This window comes from Morone saxatilis, unplaced genomic scaffold, assembly GCF_004916995.1.
Source record: "Morone saxatilis isolate NCDOM2014 unplaced genomic scaffold, NCSU_SB_2.0 Contig1, whole genome shotgun sequence".
In the NCBI taxonomy this organism is placed as follows: Eukaryota; Metazoa; Chordata; class Actinopteri; family Moronidae; genus Morone; species Morone saxatilis.
In genome coordinates, this window is record NW_023339651.1 from 3974488 (window position 1) to 3996695 (window position 22208).

The 22208-nt window shown below is 38.9% G+C and overlaps 1 protein-coding gene across 1 annotated transcript in view; it reads right to left on the reverse strand.

The window, feature by feature from the left end:
• The window catches only part of LOC118326109 (ankyrin-3-like), a gene marked incomplete in the record, with an annotated part of 136512 nt that overhangs the window by 60736 nt on the left and 53568 nt on the right, over positions 1 to 22208 (reverse strand). Inside the window, 6 exon segments of the mRNA XM_035659026.1 lie at positions 3269 to 3292; positions 4791 to 4976; positions 8033 to 8131; positions 10676 to 10774; positions 12721 to 12819; positions 14007 to 14108. Of these exon segments, the coding sequence (XP_035514919.1) occupies positions 3269 to 3292; positions 4791 to 4976; positions 8033 to 8131; positions 10676 to 10774; positions 12721 to 12819; positions 14007 to 14108 (609 nt within the window).

The following is a 22208-nucleotide window of genomic DNA, read 5'->3' on the forward strand; positions in this document are numbered from 1 at the left end:
TTCTGAGGATCGATATAATATCACAAAACAAATATGGCGATACAATAGTGTCCAATATTTTCTTACACCCCTCGATTTAATAGTTCTGAAAAGGCTGCTTTAAAGACGCCATCACTTCAGAGGCCTAACAGTAGGTAAAAAAAAACATTAAGATGTCAAAGTAACCAGGACAAATCTCTTCATCCAGCACATAAATACACCATAATTAGATCAGTATTAACTGGTAAAAATAAGCAAATAAGTAACTTTTCCAAAGCATCAAACAGGAAAGGTCAACATGCTATTGATCATGTCACTGAGAGTGAAATCAAGGAGCTGTTCTATTGAAAGTGGATTAAACCGCTTTCTGGGCACAGTGACAGTAATTAGCATTATCTCACAGGACAGTCAGCACAATGTCAGGCTCATGTTTGTTAAAAAACGCAATTAAATACAATCTATCGGCATGCTAAAGCTCCACTTCAGCCAGTTTTTCCTCTCACTGACAGCTGGATGAGAGACAGATGATCCTGTGCGCGACCAAATTTAATTTATGCTACTTTAGACATTAGCAATTTGCAGGATATACGACACTGGAATAAATCTAATATTCAAGACCATGTGCATCAAAAGCAATCACTCAAGCAGTGCAAGGAACAATAGCACTTTTTTCTAGTTGGATGTCACAAATATTATTGTAACTCGAGTAGGATCACATTACAGAACTGTGAATGGAAAAGAGAAGTCAAGGGGGAAAAGATAAAAACCTGTACTAGTATATTCTGAAACAGCCAAAGACAACAAGGCTAGCGGATGCAAACTCTGATGTTCTGCGGTGAGTTCTTGCTTTGAATAAAATGCACTGCAACCTGACACAGCTTGCGTCATGTTGGCTGCCATGTTAGCTGGCTCTACGGTAATACGTAATTTAATGTTTCTTGATCATACCAAGACATGAGAGGAACGCAGACAAGTACTGAACCATTTACATTAAATGAGGACAAAAACCTAAAGGGTGAGGGTTAAATGATGTGGCACTCACGAGCAATGCGCACCAGTCATTTTCTGGCCAAACCATACAGATAGAAAATCACTTTTTATGATTCAAGTTCATAATTATTATAAAATGTTGTTTCTTCTACAAAGATATTAAAGGAATAGTTCAAATTTTGGCAAACATTTTCACTTATTTGTGCTATTGCAGAAAGATCAATACCACTCTCATGTCTATATTGTAAATATGAAGCTGCAGCCAGCAGCTGGTTAGCTTAGCTTTAGCACAAAAAAAACTGAGGAAAGTTAGGGACTTCCTGTATCCTTATCCTCATTGTGAGGCAGATGGAGACAAACAAGATAAAATGTGTTAATAAGTGAACTTTCTAGGTGCTTTCAGGCAGAATTTGTTACCTTTGGAGAGAGCCAGGCTAGTTGTTTTCCCATGTCTCCAGTCTTTATGCTAAGCTAAGCTAACTGACTGCTGCTTTTTCTTCATATTTACCACACAGATATCAGAGTGATATTGATTTTTCACAGCAAGAAAGCAAATAAGAGTATTTCCCAAAAACGTCCAAATATTCATTTAAGGCTCAGCAGTACGTCTTTATTAAGGCTGGGCTTAGCTGAGAGTATAGTCAGGTTTAAAATAACATTTAAAGACAGGGGGTAGTATGTCCAGCTTATACACGTTGCAGCTTGACCAGAAAGTAACAACTGAGATCTACCAGTAGTACTGTTTAATGATAGATCCAGAAGTGGATAGCAGGAAAATGCATCAGGAATGAAGTCTCTTGAAATATTATACATATTTTTGCACTAGACACTATGTGTTAGACCTTCAGGAGGTCTGTGAAGAAAAATCCTTAAATCGATTTGAATGTAAATTAGGCTTTTGATTTTTTTGCTGTAGCAGCTATTCCACTGGATAAGATTAACTACTATGTCTCTCAAATACTCTTAAAAACTGGCCTTTATTTACCTCAGTGGCAGAGAGCCAGGCTTTTATTTGGAACAGGTTTATATTAGAGACAGGCTTTTATTTCTTATTTTACCGGCTCCCCAGTTAATGCAAACTCAAAACTTCTTCCTTGTTTACCTGCTGTCTCGATAAATTCCGTATTATTTATGTAAATCCATCACAACAACAACAGTCATGTCATTCTCACTAATTAATTCCAGTCTTTTCAACTTTAACTCAACAGTGAATGCAGCTCAGCACTTCCAGCTGATTCGGGCAGACAAAGTATTCTTTCTATCCAGTTACTGGGAAGATTTAAAAAAAAAAAAAAAATCTACATGTAGTGCTGAGTTTCATTGACAGCAACTTAATATTGGTTGGTAAAACTGGAATTAATGTGTGTATGAAACAGGTATTTATGTTTAAAATAGGGTTCAAAACCTTCAAAGGGATCCCTTGACCTCTGACCTCAAGATCTCTGAATGAAAATGGGTTGTATGGGTACCCATGAGTCTCCCCTTTGCAGACATGCATTTTTTGGACAAAAACCATGCAGTTTTTTGCACGTGGTATAAATGTAATGTATTCAATTTGTATAGCCTACTGTATTTAAATAGTTACACCATACTGGGGTCTCCAAACACTATTGTAATTGCATAAATTGGGAATGAATGGAAATCTGAGATACATACTTCATGCCAATCCTGCATAAGTCAGTGCCCCATTTATGCCACCCCAATCAAAAAAGTCTGAAAACACCCCTGAATATGACTTTCAGTTTGGCTCATGACGGTGAAGGCAGTAAACTGGGAGAGTTTCAAACTAAAAACTCTGTAATTTTCTACTAAAAATGGACACAATAGAAACCAGAAGAGCAAAAGTGGTAAATATAACATGACTGTTGTTGTACTGATGGAATTAGTGCTGGCTTTGGCCCCCTGCTATTACATGAGAATTTACAGTACACTAAAATATCTAGTTTAGTCTACACATAATGAAGGGAAAATGGTTTTAAAAGATCTAGGTATATGTCTACTGTTATTTATTTCATCTCTGACCAAAAGCAGCAAGCCACTGGATTCACACAAAGCAGGAAGTCGAAATGCGATGCAGGCTTAAAAAACAGGCACACAGGTGAGGAGCTGTCAGCAGCAAAGGCATTCATGCCAGCATTTAGCGTTCATGCTAGCAGACAGAAGGCTTTGGCTTTGCAAATGGTGACTGTGAGTGAACAATGACAGAAGAGAGGAGAGGAGAGGAGAGGAGAGGAGAGGAGAGGAGAGGAGAGGAGAAGAGAGAAGAAGAGAACAGAAGAGAACAGAAGAGAAGATGTACCTCTGTTGTTCTATTCACCATCATCTAGAAGGGAAAAAGGAAAACGGGGGAAGCAGTAGGGTAAGAAAGAGGAACGAATATTGGGAGGAGGAGGAGGAGGAGGGAGAGAATGGGGTGGTTAGTGCACCACAACAACTACAACAGCAACACCAACACCATGGTTGCACGAAGCTGTATGATGGGTACATGAGAATGTAGTCGGAGACAATGAAAACAACTGAAACACAGAGGAAACACACAACTGGATAATGGACTGAGACTCTCCCTTATAGTCTGTTATATGTTCTACACTGACAACATATCTGTATTAGTGTCTTCAACTAACAAAGATAGACAAAGAAGACTTCCCTGTTCTTTCTCTGAGTCGTACATAGATCGTGACACATGTAAAGACTTTTATTTAAAATGTGAACGCTTGTTGTATTTTTGTGCTACAGAAAACATGTTTAAGGCTGATGATTTCTTAATCTTATTATTCTATAATCTATATTCCAGACCAACAAAAAGTGGGATAAAGGTCACAATAAAAAAACATAATGGCAGAAAATGTTTCACTGAAATTCACTGAACCGGTGTTTGCGAGAGTGCTACATGTGTGTTTCCTTCTCTTACGACGATTTTGGGTAAATAGACGAAGATGTAGGTTAACTTTTTTTGACATGCCCCCATTTTAGTGAAATAAAGGTCAGCACAAATCAGCAAACTCTTGTTCATTTATTTTCCCAGCATAAATCATATTCATTGAACTTAGTTTCACAACTTTATTTTTCCTCTGGTCAGCCAAGCCCCACCTGCAGTGGCTCTATGCCCCACAGTTTGAGAACCACTTCTTTAAGAGCACAGTCCTCTGTTGGCATATTTAATATTTAATAGTTGATTAATGTTATTCATTTTTAGGAAAACACAGAGTGTACAGGGCAAAACAAAGCCAATTACTCACCGCTGAGTAGTGTACTGTAATAACTGAAGGCGACTCAACAATTTTAGCAGCTCCTGTTTTCACTCATCTGGACTTTGAGGGATACTAAGTTAAGATAATTAAACTCCCCCCCGTCCTTCCATAGTAAAAGGCAAAGGTAAGGTAACATGATTCCATTTAAAGTAAAAAAAATTGACATTTTAAGAAACATTTGTGTTCGCTTTCTTGCAGAGAGTTACATCAACACCACTCTCATGTCTAGAGCTGGCTAACTTAGCTTAGCACAAAGACTGGCAATAGGTGGAAACAGTTAGCCTGTACAAAGGCAACAAAACCCGCCTACCAGCACATAAAAAGCAAATTAATTAACATGTGATATCTTATATGTTCCAACATTTATTCCCTATACCTATAGCACACCGCTAACTCGCCGACGCCGGTTCAGTGACAGAGGTAACCTGAAGTCATGCCAATAGTTCCCAGAAGGTATCATAGGGCTAGGAATATAAGCAGGTTAGTATCTTAAACAGAATAAAACCCCTTCCTCTCTGGCAGCAGGGAATGGTGGGAAATGCAGTCCTGCCTATCGTACAGAGAGCGTACCTTGGACTCCACGTCAGCGTTGTGGTCGTTTTGGAGGAGGAGCGCAGCGGCCTTGGTGTCATCTTTCCGCGCTGCGATGTGAAGCGCTGGCAGGCGAACCTTCCCCTTGGTGTCGTTTTCCAGCAGGAGGGAAACCACCTGGTCGTGGCCCTGCTGCAACGCCACCGCCAGAGGAGTGAAACCATCCTGTGAACCACCAGAAACAGTCAGACGGATACTAAATGGCAGCTCACGTGAAAGTGACCAGGGTGCTTATTCAGTCATGAGATGTTAAATTGCCATCAGATTAACGTAAAGGGATGCATGTCTGAGAGGGGCTTAACAAGCACAGGGTAATCCATTTGGCAATTCAGGCATTTTAGCTAATGCACTAAAGATTGTTTAAGTGCTCAGTGTCAGGTTCAGTGTCTCTCAAGGACAGATCGAAAGGAAATTTAGCTCAAACTAAGAGGCAAACAAGAAGAAACGCATCTACGCGTATGCATTCACACACTCAATATAATAAATGAGAGACACAGCAGAGGCTACTAGCAGCAGTATCCATGAATCATCAAAGACAAGGATGGGTGTGTGTGTGTGTGTGTGTGTGTGTGTTCACACTGCACAGGCGCATGTTTACACAGGACGTCGACTGTCTGCATAAAACCAACTCAGCATCACTACACACCCACACATCAAAGCAGAACGTCCCCGCAGAGATCCTGCAGAGCTCACACACAAAACTGCAACCGGCGAGAAACAAACAAACATGCACGCTAACACACACATTCATAATCAGATCTGCAAGCATCTCCGCAAGACACACACAAACACAGAGATACCCACACCCACCGGCACACAAGCATGCATAAATTTTGTCTTTTTAAGAATTTTTAAAAGTCATAAGCCATCCCAAAGCACTACCCTCCTGTTTCATCTGCCTCGTTATGGATTCAGGAAAAGACACGAAGTCCGCTTAATGTCCTAAAAATACTTCAAGAGACAACAAAGGCTCTAAAAGAAGGCTTTTGATCTTTATCTTCAAGCTTTAAAACTCACAGTGAGACAGCATAATTTTGCCTCGCTGAAACAAGATGAGCTAAAAACCTTAAATTAAGTCACACAAATTAGAAAGTATGGCGCTATGTACATATTACATGACAACTTATTTTCATTGTAACAGGACTGCTAACATAAATACTGCAAATTCATATTCATATACTTAAAAGTGTAGATTCAAATCATAAAGAAAATATTGAGGTCAAATGTGGATATTGCTGCTGTATATTTTTGCACTTTGTACTGTGGTACAATGACAGTTTAAATATGTAATTTAAAGCCCAAAAATACAATAAATGCAATAAAAAATATGCAGATAAACGATAAACAAAAAGGGGGAGAGCTCTGATTTCTTCTGCCTCATGCTCTACTGAAACGGTTAAATATGAATTATTAAACACCGGGAGTTGCTTCAAACATGGATATATATTTCCCCGCATGAATAATTCACTCCGTCTCTGACTGGAGGAGGAAAAGAAGGAGAACGGCGATATGTGGTGAGAGGAGAAAGAGGCAGACAAAAGGAGGAAGGAAAGAGAAGGTGAACTGAGGAGGAGGAACAAGAAAAATGAACTGTCAAAGACAAAGCTCTGTAAACCAGTACACCACACTGATGTACAAATAGATGCAGCTTTAATTGTATATTCAGAAAACAGCAGGTGTAGCTACTTCTGTTTTCTGGTTTGATTTGATTATTTAATTAAGACAACGAAAGACACTTCCCTAAATACAATTAAACTATCTATGTGAGCGGCTTTTAAAGATGTATTTCTTCAGTAGGAATGAAAAAGTCTACGGCTGAGAGTCACAGACTGGGTATGGAATCAATCGTCTTTTTGTAGAAGTGTGACAATATGTATATAATTATGTTGTATGTATATTCAGTGCTTATGAATTCAGTGTAAATTAATATTTAGAAGAATGTATGAAGAAGTTGTGTATAGTAATATGTTTTAAAGGAAAAATACTTTAATATGTAGTGTTTTGAATGTAAATATCTTATCTGTTATCATGTTTTTGTTATGTTTTTGTTTTCTTAATGCTTTGTGTGGACCCCAGAGTAGCTGATATTCTGCATTAGCTAATGGGGATCCTAATCAAATCATTAAAAAAAGGCTAGGATTTGGTGACTTCTTTTTCAAAATTCAGGCTGCTTTTTTGTCAGAAATGTGTCCATAGCACCAAGTACTGAAAACTGTACACAGCCAAGTGCAGAAAGTTGTTCATAATCTTGTTTATTTATTTTTTGATTAGATAGTTCCTAATTCAAATAAAAAATTGGCAAATATTAGACTACAACAATAATAACAGATAAGTCATGTTAGAGATAAAATAGTGTGCTAGCATTAATAAAAAAAAAAAGGTTTTGTTACTGATTCTGCAAAGTAAGAAATTTGGAAATATTGCTATGGTGTTGGCACTGTATCAATATTGTCAATAATATTACAATTTTAAAACCAGACCAAAAGCCCGACAGTAGCTGCTGGACTATGGAAATGATCAACCCTGTGACTCTGTTACATGATCCCTTACTTGCTGTTACACCACAGAACACATAACACTAAAGTACAATGTGAAAATCTAACTGAATAAAAAATGCTGTAAATTCTACATATGGTCTGGTCTCATAAACGCTCTTTAGACGGAGGGGTCTGACCGGAATGAGGATGTGCTTGTCACACTTCAGTGGCAGTTGGCCGTCTGCCGGTACTACAGCAGATGATGGACTGTACTGACTCGCTGGCAGGGTAACACTCGCTCACGCCTCAGATGGTCTGTAACGGCACTAGTTCCTCCCTCTGTAGCAGCTGAAGACAGCCAAGGTCACTCTGAATGAAAACATCGCCATGCTGCTGTCGCCGGCTCTCCTGCTGACTCCCTCCTTCACCTCTATTCACTCTTTTTACCATTTAGTCAACAGATTCATCTATGAAAACAGTGACCTTTCATTAATTTTGAGCCCTTGCATAATAGTAAACAATGCCTTCATATGCATCCTGAAGGATCCGCTGCATGCTGGCAGGCACCTATTTACCATTTGCAACAAGGAATCTGTTGGCCGTAACAGTCATAATGCTGCAGTGTAATTACTGCGAGGCTAAACGGGGGCCAGGATAAAGGGTAGCTATTAGAAGCTGTCATGGGCTCATGAGTGTGTGTGCAAACAGGCGTAGAGTGTGTATGCATCTGTTTGTGCTCGTTACCTCGGTGGCGATGCTCTGACTGGAGCCGTTGTCCAATAAGAACTGCACCACATCCATGTGGTTCTCCTGCGCCGCCATGTACAGCGGAGTGAAGCCATTCTGGAAAACAAAACATTGAATCAGACCTGCAATTGTGAGCATGGTGTTGGTCTCCTCTCTGTTCTACTCAAGGAAGCTGAACATTATTGAATCTTCTATGAAGTCATAATCTATGGAGGAACACTGCATTCAACGAAGAAAAAAACAGATCTCAGAATCAGGGGCATTTCCAGACTTTTTTGAGGGGGCGCAAGCTGGGAACTGACTTATGCAGGGGTGGCATGAAGCATGTGGCTGAGCTTTCCAGTCATACCCAATTTATGCAGTTCCAGTACTGTTTAGGGACTCCGGCATGCAGAAATATTCACATACTAGGCAAAAACAACACAGTTATACCACATGCAAAACATTGCCTCTGGTATAAATAAGGTCAAGCGACCCTTTTGAAAATGGCCATGCCAGTTTTTTAATTGCTAAAATGCCTATTTTTGGAGCGTTATTTTGTTCCAGCTAGCACAGCCTGGTTGGTACCAATAGATGCATTAGGTCAGTGCCTCCCCAGCCCCCTATTAGGGAACGCCCCTACTCAGAATTTTAAGATAACTACCAGTATTTCATAATCAGTGTTGGGCTTGTTACTCAAATTTTTTTTATTTATTACTCATTACTCTTTTCAAAAGTAATATTATAACAGCTTTTCTTCTCAACCTCGTCCAGAAATCAAAACCAAAAGAACAAAACTTATGTTCCTGTATAAAAAAAAAACAATAAATGCCAAGCTGACTATGAAGATCTGTCCTATTGGTTTGTCTGCTTGCATTAGGTGATTGCTGCCTGTGTTGAGAATCAATAAGCAGGATTGCATCATGGCAATATTGGATTTACAACATTTTTGCATTAATGTGATAAAGTACCTTGATTTGTCAGGTATTTAATTTACTGGGTCAGCCAAAAACAGACGTCCCCATTTTTTCTGAACTCTGCAACTGAATGTACTTTTAAAGCGGACTTATCATTGAGTACATACTGTCACCTCCGTACATACCTCACACCTGATAACAGCACAGATAAAAGCTGATCTGAGCTGAAAAGGTCTCTGTGTGTGTGTTTGTGTGTGTGTGTGTGTGTGTGTGTGGTGCAACACTAGAACAATGCCGAGAAAACACATCTCCATAGCAACACAAGGACCGAAAAATCACTTCAGCATGCAAAAAATCTCCTCCTCCTCCCTCACTCTTCTCTGTATTTACACTGCTGTCAATGCACCAACAGCTCTCCTCTTATAGTTTATGGAGGACCAAGACTGCCAAAATCCACCCCGCCCCCCAAAAAAGTACATTCATATGCTATTAAATGCAAAAAAGTATAAAATAAATAATAATACAATTAACCTTACCTTTAGCATTTTCCGCCATTTATTTCCCCAAACATTTATTTTTTTGTATTTCCTTATTTTTTTTATTTTTTTTAAAACAAAATTCTGCTTTATTATACTATTATATGGATCTATTTACCATCTATGTTTGGCAGTTTTGGTCCTCCACAAACACTTTCTCATACATTATAAGATTTAAACCGCACAGTAAATATGCAACTATGGCCAAGGACACAGTGAGTATTTAAAACTATGAGCTTTAAAGAAAACAATAAAACTACGGATTAAAGACTGCAATCCTTTGTGAATAATTGAGCATCTTTTTTAAGCAGCACATTTCACAAAACACTTTTTATATACTGGATAACTAAATACAGTCAGAGACTGTGATTTCCAATGTTAAAGAAATAGTTTAGGGAACCCTCTTCCCTTTCTTTCCCTTCCCACTTTTGTGTCTATAAAGTGATTTTGAAGATATAACAAGAAGCTCATCTTAGCATTAAGAGGCAGGGGTGAAAGAGCTAGCTTGGTTATGTCACCAGCACCAGAGTTATTATAGATTTGTCATTTCAGTTTAGTTTTTATTAATTTTAGTGTTTTAGTTATTAGTTACCATTATTATTTTTTCATCGTTTTTTTATTTTTATTTCAGTTAACAAAAATGTTCTGTATTCACAGCTAGTTTTAGTTTTTAGTTTAGTTTTAGTTAACTACAATAACCCTGACCAGCGCCTTTGATTTTAAACTTTATTTCTCATTTGTTTAATCCATACAAAGTAATACAGCACAGTAATATACATAACATAATGTATATATGTAATTTATAATATGAGCTGTCCCTGATATATTCTTTCCTGTGTACTGTAATCTGATGCTTAAAAAACAAAAAAAAAAACAAAGATTCGACTTTAGAAACTAAAGATTGAATGAGTTTCAGTACAGCACCAAGGTTATAGCTCATCAATAGCAACTTAATCTCCACAGCTCAAGGCTTTGACGTTGACATTATTATGGTTGCTGTGGTGACCAGAGCAGTGTCTGTGTGTGTATGTGTGTGCTGTGTCAGCAGCTCTGCAGTGCTTCCTGGCCCACATTCAACCGTCAGCACACACACACACACACACACACACACACGGACACAGTGTGTACAATAGTTGTATACGGATTTCCAACAAAGATAATTTCACACTTGGACAGCTTTGTGTGTGTGTGTGTGGGTGTTGCTTTACCTGGGACTGTGCATTGACGTTGGCACTGTGGGTGACGAGTTCCTTCACCACATCTGTCTGCCCAGCAAGGGAAGCTATGTGGAGGGCTGTGTTTCCTTTCTGTTTGGAAAAAGAAGGAAAAACATTTGAAACTTATTAAATTATCTTCAACACATTTCTGTCCATGTGAATCAAAGGCTGGGAGAGTGGAGGGGGGGGGGGGGGTAACAACAAAAAAAGGACAGGTTGTTGAAAAAAGTGAGGTACGGAGTTGGTATGAGAATGAGTTGCATATACTGAACCTCTAACCTCTAAAAATATACATAACAGCCCTATATCTCATTGTCCTGCAGTAAAAAGGCCAAAAACCAAAGAGCTAAAAGAACTAAAAAAGAACTGAATTCGTCAAAAAACAGCCTATCAAAATTAAAAAATTAAAAAATATACAAAAGAGACAGAAAATTTACAGGAAATAATCTGCTCGAAATTCATCCAAATCACACATTTTACACAAACTTCTTGCAGATAATGTGTTCACTTTTTTACAGTTGTTCTCTACTGTTACTGATATGCATTGCATTGACTATAATGCGAAATATCCATCCGATATTTAATTTAGTCAGGGGTTGTCAGTTTAGTTAATGATAGAAAAGGGGTCCCTTGAGGGAAAAGCTTGGGGAACTACTGCTCTAATGGATGCACCTGTTGCATGTGTGTGAGCTATAGCAGCAGCTGTTACCATGTATTCATTCCTGCTGCCACTGGAAACTCCACATATATAAATCTCCCTTCATTCCTGAATCTGAACTCCTGTATCTCCCTTTCCTCTAAGGGTTCACCTCTCCTCTTTATCTGTACAACAACTCAGGTCACTTGAACTTGCCTGAATATGTATGTTTACTGAACTTAACAACGAATAAACGGTCACCAGAATAAAGAATAAAATCAGAATGTGCAGCAGTGGTGCAAAACTGGGGTTTCAACCTCTGCTTCCTTCTCTAACGTGTCCATATGCACTCAAAACTCCGGGAACTGTTTTTTTGGCAGTGGAAAAAAGCTGTGAACGTAATACTGACATTTTATCATCCTATAAAGCTGATATGGTAAACTTGTTGGCAAACAGTTGCCTATTTATACGTCCAGCAGACACAAAGCAACTTTAGCATTCATTTGGAGTCCTGTTTCTGGATACCTGGTCCAATATTCACTCTCATTTTAGCTATATTTTTGGTATCCACAACTTCACAGAGTAAATATCTGGTTCTTCAGCTGCTAAATGCTAAGCACTGTGTTCACCAACAGTCATTTAGCCTGCTGTTATTATCACAATGTTTTGTAAGATTTGTTTTGTGTTAATTTGGTGAGATGTAATTTAAAATATTCCCAATTTACATCATTAATAAACAGCATTTTGATCAGATAGTTTTACCACATTTCATATTAGCTGCTTTACTCTGGTCGGATATTAGCTAACGTTAGCTTCCTCACCTAGCGAGTCAATTAACATATCCAGCATATAGAGGCAACATTATTATTTATTTGGAGTTGTGTTCCTGGCAACAGTGTAAGTCTATATTTACTCTTCTTTTAGCACATTACTTTGCATTCACATTAGCATATTAACATTTTTTAATGTTTGGTGCAACCAGCTCCAGAAGAGGAACTAACTGGCGACACAACCACAGCTTTATAAAAATTAAATTACTTTTCATCTTGATGGATACGTTTACTGCAAGGAATTACATCACTACTGGTTCCAGTAGAGTTTCACTGTCACATAATTGAAATATAGCGTCTAGCCGAGAAACATTTATGTGGTAAACACTGTCGTGCACATGACAAGATAGACTATTTCCTTTCACTAAATCAGTTCACTCAACCTCCCTGCTAACACACAGCCATTCATCTCCTTTAGTGCTGCTCAAGCAATGTGACTTTGGGAAGGCGCTGACAAAGCAAACTACAGTGTGCGTGTGTGTGTGAATTCATGCATACATTGTGAGCCAGTGTGCCTGTGTGTGTGTGTGTGTGTGTGCATGTGTGTGAGACTCTTGGGTGGCACACACCTTGGTAGCTGCGTCCACATTGGCACCGTGCTTGATGAGCTCAGCCACCACTTCCACATGGCCCTCCTTCGAGGCCAGATGGAGTGCATTTAGACCATTCTGGAGAGAGAGAGAATTCACAGAGAGCTTTTAAAAACAAGACATGAGGAGAGATTAAACCTTCTCTATATATTGCACCCTTCTTTAAATAGATCCTCACACTTTTAGTTAGTAATACTGACCGTTGTACATAAAATACGCCCCCAACAACTGTAAAAATTTGGTAACGACACTATTTATTTAAGTATTAGGCTACTGTTATTCTATATTTTTTGTTATTGTCCACAAATCCCATGAAAAGACCAATACCAACAACGTGTTAGTCCATCTCTTAATACTCTCTGAGTACGGCACTGGAGTTTTTTGCAAATCGGACTAATTAATATGTTTACTGGGGATTATTTTCAGCAGCAGATTTAATACATGAGGAGGATTCAGTCAAACTCAATTGCAGGAAATGAAGGAATCACTGATGTGTTTTTAATAGCTTTTGGACAACAGTGGAGTTCTGGATGGAATAGGCTGGAAAAGGAAACAGCAGGATTTGAATACACACCACAGTATTTGTTAGTGGTAGGATCAATTCATTGTTGGTTCATTGGATTTGTTAACAAGAAGAAAAATGTAGAATATCTTACAGAGGTCCAGTGTGTGACATTTAGGAGGATCTATTGGTAGAAAGTTGTCAGAAAATTAAATACTCAAGTAAAGCACACATACCTGTAAGTAGTAACAAAGTATTTGTACTTCCTTACTTCCCAACACATAAAATAATTTAGCCAGAATTTGAATAAATATTCAATTTTCAGCTGAGTTTATAGTTTCAGTGAGGGCAATAGTGTGACATGAAAGCACTGTATTTAGCCATGGACAGTGGAGAATTGGATTTTTCTGCAGAACAGTGTTTTATGGATGTTTTGATGTTTTAGTAGTACAATTTTATGCTGTTACAGCGTTAGAGGCGGGCTTATGCTTATGACTTTTAGCCGCGCCCACAAAATCCTGAACCCAAACTCGGTAAAAAGAGAAAAACGGTCAAACTCCACAATTTAGTACATAGTTCACATTCTTTTAGAATATTTTCAACAACTGTTTTATCACATGTATAATGTGTTTAAGGAGAAATCATTGAATTTCCTTTACACCTTAAGATCTGCAGTCTTTACTGGCAGCTTCACTGTGCTATCCAAACACTGCTTACTATTATGTGCACTTGTTTTCTGAGGATTACACGGTAGCAAGCTTACCTGATTGCAAATATTGATGTCGACTCCATTCTTCAGGTAGTCCAAAGCTTTCTCTAGGTTCCCGGCCCGAGCTGATCGCAGATAACAGGCATTAACATCCGTCTGCGGGAAGACACAGAGAGAGGGAACAGGTTGGTTAACGCCACTCAGCCACAGTGAGCTGATGAGAAAGGTTACTGCAGGTACACGAAAACCAGAGGAGATCAACATGGATGGTCTGTAATTAAAAAGACACTAAATAAATTATAAAATACTAAAGCTGTTGCTCTGTCAATGTGCATAGAAAAAGCGTGAATTATTTTTAAACAAGTAATTACATATTTTTAATACCTTGCTTGTTCTAGGCTATTTGTTATTTTGGAAATAATATAAAATATTGCAGTATTAGTCAGAAGCTTTATGTGTCATAGCATTTGTATGGATCCCTGCAATGAGAGATAAGTTGAATAAACCCTTCAAGGCTTGTATGTTATTAGCTGGTAAAATAGGGTAAATTTTCTATGGCAAGCCCTTTGAGAGCAAGCAGAAGCTGAATAAGAGCCAAAATAAGAAAACATTTGAAGGTTTGAGGGTGAAAGAAAGTGAGAACACAGTCTTGCCTGCTTAGTTAAACAACACCAAGCCAAGAATAACCAGCCTGCCAAATCCAAGCCCGCAACCAAGGGATTTACTATATCTGATTGATAAGAAGGTTTGCTTTTTTGTAGATACAGTTAACTCTTTGCATTAAGCTACAAGCAAAGCAGAATATTTAAAGGAAAATAAATTATGATGAAATTGGTGCTTCCCATGATAACAGTGGATGAATAAATGGAAATGTATGTAAACCTTGCTTCTGAATATCAACATTACTTTCTCTCTTCTCTCAACTGAACTGTGTGACTGGACAGTAAGAGAAGAATGTTCAGAGAGATTTTAGTAAGAAAATTAAACTAAAATAAAGCCTAAAATAGGGGGGACCGGAACGGGATGCCCCCGCCTCAATCACCAGTGGAAATATTAAATAACATTATAGTGAAGTACTGTAGTTCTGCAGAGATGGCCTGGTTTTTTTTGGTAAAAACTCAAACAAATGTCACACCATCAGGACTTTTTTTTTGTGAAAATTTAAATTGTGACGCAAAAATGACCATTCCTAGTATATGTGACTAATGATTGTAATCGCAGTATCTATCTAAATAATCACAATACCATATTTATTTACCATATTATGCAGCCTTCGTGGAAATTATAACCATTAGCAGAAAAAGATCACATCCACTGACAAATGAAAAACAGTTTCTTTTTATTCTGACTGCACATGGAGGTAACTCCTGACTACTGGGTGCTGTCAGCATCCCAAAAATTGTTTATATTTTTCCAAAAGGCAGCGTAATTGGGACAAACACAAACACAGACTGCATGCACCAGCCTCCAGGGGAGCAGCAGCCACAAAAACAGAGCAATTTGCAATCAACCCGTCGCAACTAGAGTCACAGACCATTATCAAGCAGAACCGAGGATTCTGTGAGAGGGAACTAAATATGCTGTGTGTGCACATGTGCGTGTCTGTGTCTGTGTGCGAGGATTTCAGGGTGTGGCTGGAAGTGGATGAATGCAGGCGGTCTGTGTAGACAGAGTGACAGACAGTACATCAGTAGTGGAGTGGGATGTTGAAGCAGAATGACAGAGAGCGTGGAGGGGAGGTGAAGAGATGAAAAACAGGAGGCAGGGAGGCAGACAGTCTCCGGGAGTGTGTCTCTGATTTCATGATTGCAGCGCAGTGCTACAGTCTGCCACACCCATGTAGTCAAACAGATCCGCGCACAGTACAAAGGATAAGCACTCTCCAATTACCCCTTGCTCATGTGCTGATTAACCTACAATATTCTCTAGAAAGCATTCACGCATAGAAGAGGCATTATAGTAACAGGCTGATGGTGTAAATCATTCAGCCACTCTCACACACAAACACTGCATCTGATACAGGATACTGAACATACATTTACTTTCCTATAAAGGTAATTCACTAAACTACAATCACATTGAGCTATCACTGACACTGGTAAGAAGCACACTTTGTGTTTGAACGGGCTACAAGGCGATGCTAATATTACTAATATTAAAAGTCCAATAATAATTCTGTTGACACCAAATACTATTTCACTTTGATTCATACACTAAAAGACAATCAAACCATGTCGTCTCACTGTCCTGCTGTCACAACATGACATGACTGAGTTGATCACAAGGCCGTAACCATGAAATTAAAGGGGGGTCCAAATGAGAGTATATAGTATAGAGTAAATTTTCCACAATTCTATGATATTTATGAAAAATTGCAGACTAGTACGACTTTTGATGACCATTTTAACAGTCTGTGATTCCCCCGAGATAATAGTTGCCTCTCCACTCATTTTGTTTTGGTTGCTTACTGTTTACTGACTTTAAACTCACCTACCAATTAGAATATACATTTTACAGTAGTAGTGAAAAGGATAGCTTCCACTGGGGGAAAATGACATAGTCACTAGTGGCTTTTTAGACCTAAAGTTGCTCAGAGGGTCTGAAAAATTTCCAGGCTAGCAACATTGAGCGCAACCAAGTTGAGGGAGTGACATACTTAATGTTTTCCTTACCAAACCAAAATAAATTGAAAATAAACCAGAAATAAGTAGAGACAGCACTCAAAAAAGAGGGACATTTGTAACATATTTTCTATTGTATATTGCTCAAGACAGATTTGTTCTACTGACTTGGTAGAATTTGGAAAGAAGACTGCAGACACTACTCGCATTCGCAGGTAAAAAATAATTTTGCATTTTGCATTATATAACACAATTAAAACGTACAACAGAAGTATCAGGTCTCTATCAAGAAAATTATTATTAAAGCATACAGTATGTAATAATAACTTACTATTAACTAGATGATATAAATATATATATTCAAAGAAAATAACATTTATATAACTTTTTGTTTTTGAAGAACCTCCAACCTCCACCAAGACTTGTATTTGGCTGGACCATATGAAGCGCTAGAGGACTTTTAATCTGAAAATGGATACAGGAAGTGGCGGCATACAGCCAACCATCTGCAGAGGAGGCAGTTGGCTGCCCGTGCCTCGCTGTAAAGCCTTATGTTTAGGCTCGACACAGTGTCCCGGTGTAAGGCCCCAGACTGTTTGCGCCTATTCATTCTGAAAGAGCAACGACCAACGCAGAAACTTCGGCACTCGCTTAATAACTCAGTCACAAACCTTTGTGTTTGTTGGGCTTTGATACAGCACAGCCAAACAACAAATGAAAAAAAAAACAAAGAACAAGTTATAAAAAATAATATATATATAAAAAAAAAATGTTCTAGTCAGTTACACAGCACTACACTAACATTAGCCACTAAAAGCTAATGGCCATACCAGAGTAAGGCTGTAGCAGCAGAAGCCCTGAACTGAGCTAAATCCTGTGTTTTGACTTCAACTTTCCATTTGTAAGAGGAAGAATGTGTTTTTTCTTAATTCAAAAATGACATAGTCTTTGTAGATACCAGTAGAAAGCCAGTGAGCTAGACATTTCAAACTTGTGCTGTGCAGCCATATGCTGTTCAAATCTACAGAACTATATTTTAAATTCTGGTGGAGATCCGAAAGTTTCCAAACCTGCCAAATATGGCATGCTGGCTTCGGGGGGTAATGTGTAAAGTGATGCAAAACACATCTTGGAAATTGCAGCCATAAAAGCCCCAGAGTGGAAACCCTACAGTAAAATGCTAACGTTCTAGCATTTCAGCATTAAAAACATCATAACATATAGCATGACATTATGTTGGATTTTCCAGAGGAACACATAGGCTTTGTCTGTAATTTAAAGAATTGTCTCGTGTTACAGAAAGTCTTGTCATGCTCACTGCACCATGATCTTTGTTATTGTAGACAAACTGTTGGCTAAAGCTGATCGCTGAGCTCATTTCCCACTTAGTGAATGGACCTTATCTGAGTTCATCATCACACGCACACAAACACAGGGGGTGTTTCTAGTGTCAGCACCCATGCTGTGGGGCAGAGACTGGGGGGCTTACCGGACGCCAGGCTGCGACCATCAGGCACACAAGTTTATTAAATGTCACTGTGAGTATACTGCAAACCTTGTTATTACTATTATAACTATTACTGCACTGCAGCCTTTGGAAATGTTTTTGAATCTTGTGACTTCATTAATGGCTATCTCTCTGCAGTGTCACTACATCCTTATTGCTTGTCTGACCTTGCTGAGACAAATCTATTAAACTGCACACACAAATGTGCAACCAAACGAAACAGAAATCACCAACACTGAAGTAGGACATTGCCACAACCCCTCTTCCTAGTTAACATCAAAAAGTCTATGTTATTTTCATCAATCTACTGCAGATAACAATGACTTTGTGACATCTGTTACAGCCCACACATGAAGAGAGCGTTTCTGAAAAATAAACTTGGGCCAACGGTTGAACGTAAAGGCTGATCTCTGCTGTAGAAACATCATGACATCCTGCAGATGGAGGGCTAAGCTACTCTTAGCTTCTGTGTCACATGACTCTGTGTAGCATATTATCACGTTGCAGGAAAGCATCAACCAAAGCAAATAACTGAACCTGTGGACCTGTGAAAATATACACGACTGAGAGATTCTCAATAGAGTGTAATGATCACCACCAGTAAATACACAAAAACATCATTTTTAGTACTCCTACACATACAGTAGGAGTGTAAACTGAATGACAAGTGCAACTCACATATAGCACGTGCTGTATGTTCACGTAAACATAAATGAAAATCCTGCCCTCAATATCAGTTTATACTGACAATTCATATGGTAATAATTAAGCCAAGCTTAGCAACACAAGTGGTGGAAAAAAAGGAAAAGTATCACTTAGGTTTCTGATTAAAAATAAAGGATGAAGATGGTTCCTGCCACTGTTTTCTGAAAGCAGTACGCCTTGAAGGGCAGTGTGCTGAGGAGGTTTTTTTGAACCCTGAGAAGGGCTGTAAGGCACAATGCCAAGCCTTTTAAGTTAAATGTGGCACCGGGCCTGGCTGCTCATAACTCAGAGCATTATCAGAATTCCAGTTCAAAGCACCACGCTCTCAGAAAGCACGCTGGCCCAAAGAGTGCTGAAGTCCAGCTTAGTATTTCCCAGTTCAGTAAACCTGACACCAATAACTACAAATCACACAACAATGAACACAAGGTCTTGCCAGACCACAACTTGTCACTGCCTTTATATTTTCATTATATGACAATCAATCAGACTGAAGATAGTCCTGAGTCTTTAAGTCACTTTTTAAAAAACTATAAAAGACTAAACACTGATGCTGCAGCGCTGTGTTAACAGATTTGCACTGGTCAGGGGGTTCATTGCTGATAAAATATTGCAAATCACTGACGTAGAGAACTGCTTATACATATGTAGTGGATGTTTTAACGACAGCCAGAGATAAAAAAAAAAAAAAGGGTCATGGACTTTCAGTATGTCTGACAGGTAACTGCTTTACAACAGTGCCACTATATTTACAAGCCTGAGTGAGCGATTAAACCCTTATTTACTGTTTCGTGTCACTGTATTATCTCAAAAAAAGGAAAAATATGACAAGAAAATATGATATGAGCTGATAAAGAGAGAAAAAGAAAGTGTATTATAGCTTCCCTGCAACCATGCAATAACCATACACGACTGTACAGTACATACATGTACAGTACATATGCACACAGGGATGTCACTGACTCCACGGAGGCCATTCGACTACAGAATTAGAATCAATAAAAAATGTCTTCTGTTCAAGTGAATGCCTGCAATGCCCAGCGTCCACTGTATTCATTATCATGCCTCTCAGGTTGCTGCAGCTCTAAGTGCCACACTGGTTGGTGTGAGCGTGAGGAATGCAGTTGTCACTATGTTGTTTATCTCTTATCTCTTCCTGTGTCCACATTGAACAGTTCTTCGATTATGAACGCAGAACTTTAAATGATAAGTTGATCAATCCTGTAGATCCAATAATAATGTCAGACATGCACTGATTCCAGCTTCTCTCATGAGATACTGCAGTAAACTGAATATCTCCAGGCTTTAGACTGTGAGACAAAACAACAATTTATAGACTATTTACTAGTTTTGGACATTTTTAGATCAAACAATAAGCAATTAATTGATAGTGAAAATCATTGTCAGTACACCACAATATGGGTGGATACAAAGTAGCGAACAAACTTCTGTTGCTAAGATGGCTGTCCATATTAGGTACCTTCATCAGTAACTGGGGGCCACTGCCTAACATCATAAAACTACCCATGCTGCTGTCACAAACAGGCCTTTTCCACCAACATGGAACCAGCTCTGTTCCAGTTCTCGCACCTAGTTTTGAACCTTTTTGAGCATTTCAACCATAAATAAATTGGTTCCAAAACCAAAAAGTTGGTTCCCAACTGGAACCAAAGTGGGAGTGTCATATTCTACAGGTTGTTGTGCATTGTACAACGCCCTCTGTTGATGCTGCATCCCTGATTATAATGGTTTAACTAAAAACTGGTGGAAACGCAGGCTGGTTCACTAGATTTACAGTTCCAACAATCTTGAAAGAAAGAACCAGAGCGAGAGAACAACAACAACAACAAAGGGGTTTAGTGGCAGTAGCTGGGCTCAAAGCAATGAACTGATTTTGTAAGCTTTGTTTTAAGCTTTGAGTTCACAACAGGTCATATTTCCAAAAACATGGGCAGATTTGCATGTCATTTGGTGGACACGTGGGACTGTTGGACACACTAACAGTTAAATGGAGTTAATGGTGACAACATGAGCACATATACTGTAAAGACACCAGATTCATATTTCTAATCTTATTTTCTGATGACTGAGAAATAAATCCAGCCTTAGATTTGTGTCATTTAAGTTGAATGACGTCTTTCGGGGGTTATAACAACAGAGGGGAGACATGTTCAGCTTTGGCTGAAGTGTCATTCCAGTGTAACTTTATTTATCCATGAGAGATATGCAAAGAATGCTACAGTCGCTCTTTTTCCAGAACACACTGCTTCACACTCATACAGTTACACACATTCCAACATGGGAGCTGCCCCCTGCAACCAACGACGACGCTGAGGGACCAGAGAATGTTAGTCAGATACATCTAGTACAACTAGTTTTACATTAGTTAGTTTAACTAATTACAAGTTACATTTAACAGAAAGTACATTAGATTTACATTCTTCTAGTTTATATTTGCAGGTAAAACAAATGTTCCAAAAAATCCAGCTAATATCTGTTTAAAACCTGCTTAACTACCATTAAACTGCTGCTTAGGTCAAGCGGTAAGCCAATCATGAGCTAGCATATACTGCATACTGTATATCACATATCACCAGGTTAAGGAGGGGTAATGAACATCTGCCTCACTGAGTGGATTTAAGTTAATGAGAAAATTAGCTAATCGAAAACGTCAATTTCTTACGTCAGTCTCTCTCCTCTTCATTTAATTTTTACTTCCTATGTTCTGCCCTTTATTAAGTTATTCACCTTTTACCACAAAAACAAACACACACACACAGAGCATGCGCCACTGTCCAAGGTCAGGTGCTTCCATTCACATCACTGTGAATCCAGTGTATACACACAACATTGTATGTACAGGACAAATAATCAACAGGAATTTATAAATGTACAATCAGAGTGAAGAATGCCAGCACACACACAGGCGTATACACACACACATCCAGACACACACACACACACACTGCCGCAGAGTGGTGCAGCAGAGTTGCCACTGCGACCCGTCCCATCAACGACCCCCCCACCGCCACCACCACCTCCAACCTATAATGTCCCATCTCATCCGATAATTTCCCATCTCAGGATCCGGTACAACATCACTAAATCCTATAAATTCCCCAATCTTGTTAGCATTAATGTAATGTAGCAGGAGAGAGGAGGTTAAGTCTGTGTACAGTCAGAGAGCTACAATAACTTCCCAATAAAAGTACAGACAGTAAAGACTTACTTCTGCCAAATAGTCTGCTGCCTCCTCCACTGCCATGTTTCTCAGCCCTGCAGCTGAAAGTGTGAAACCTGAGCATTCAATTACTGTAGCAGCTAGCCCTATAGCCTGAAAGCTAGGGAGGGAGGGATGGGGGCAAGAGAGGAGAGGAGAGGGGGAGGGACGGTCTGTGTGTGAGAGGGAGGGAGAGAGAGAGA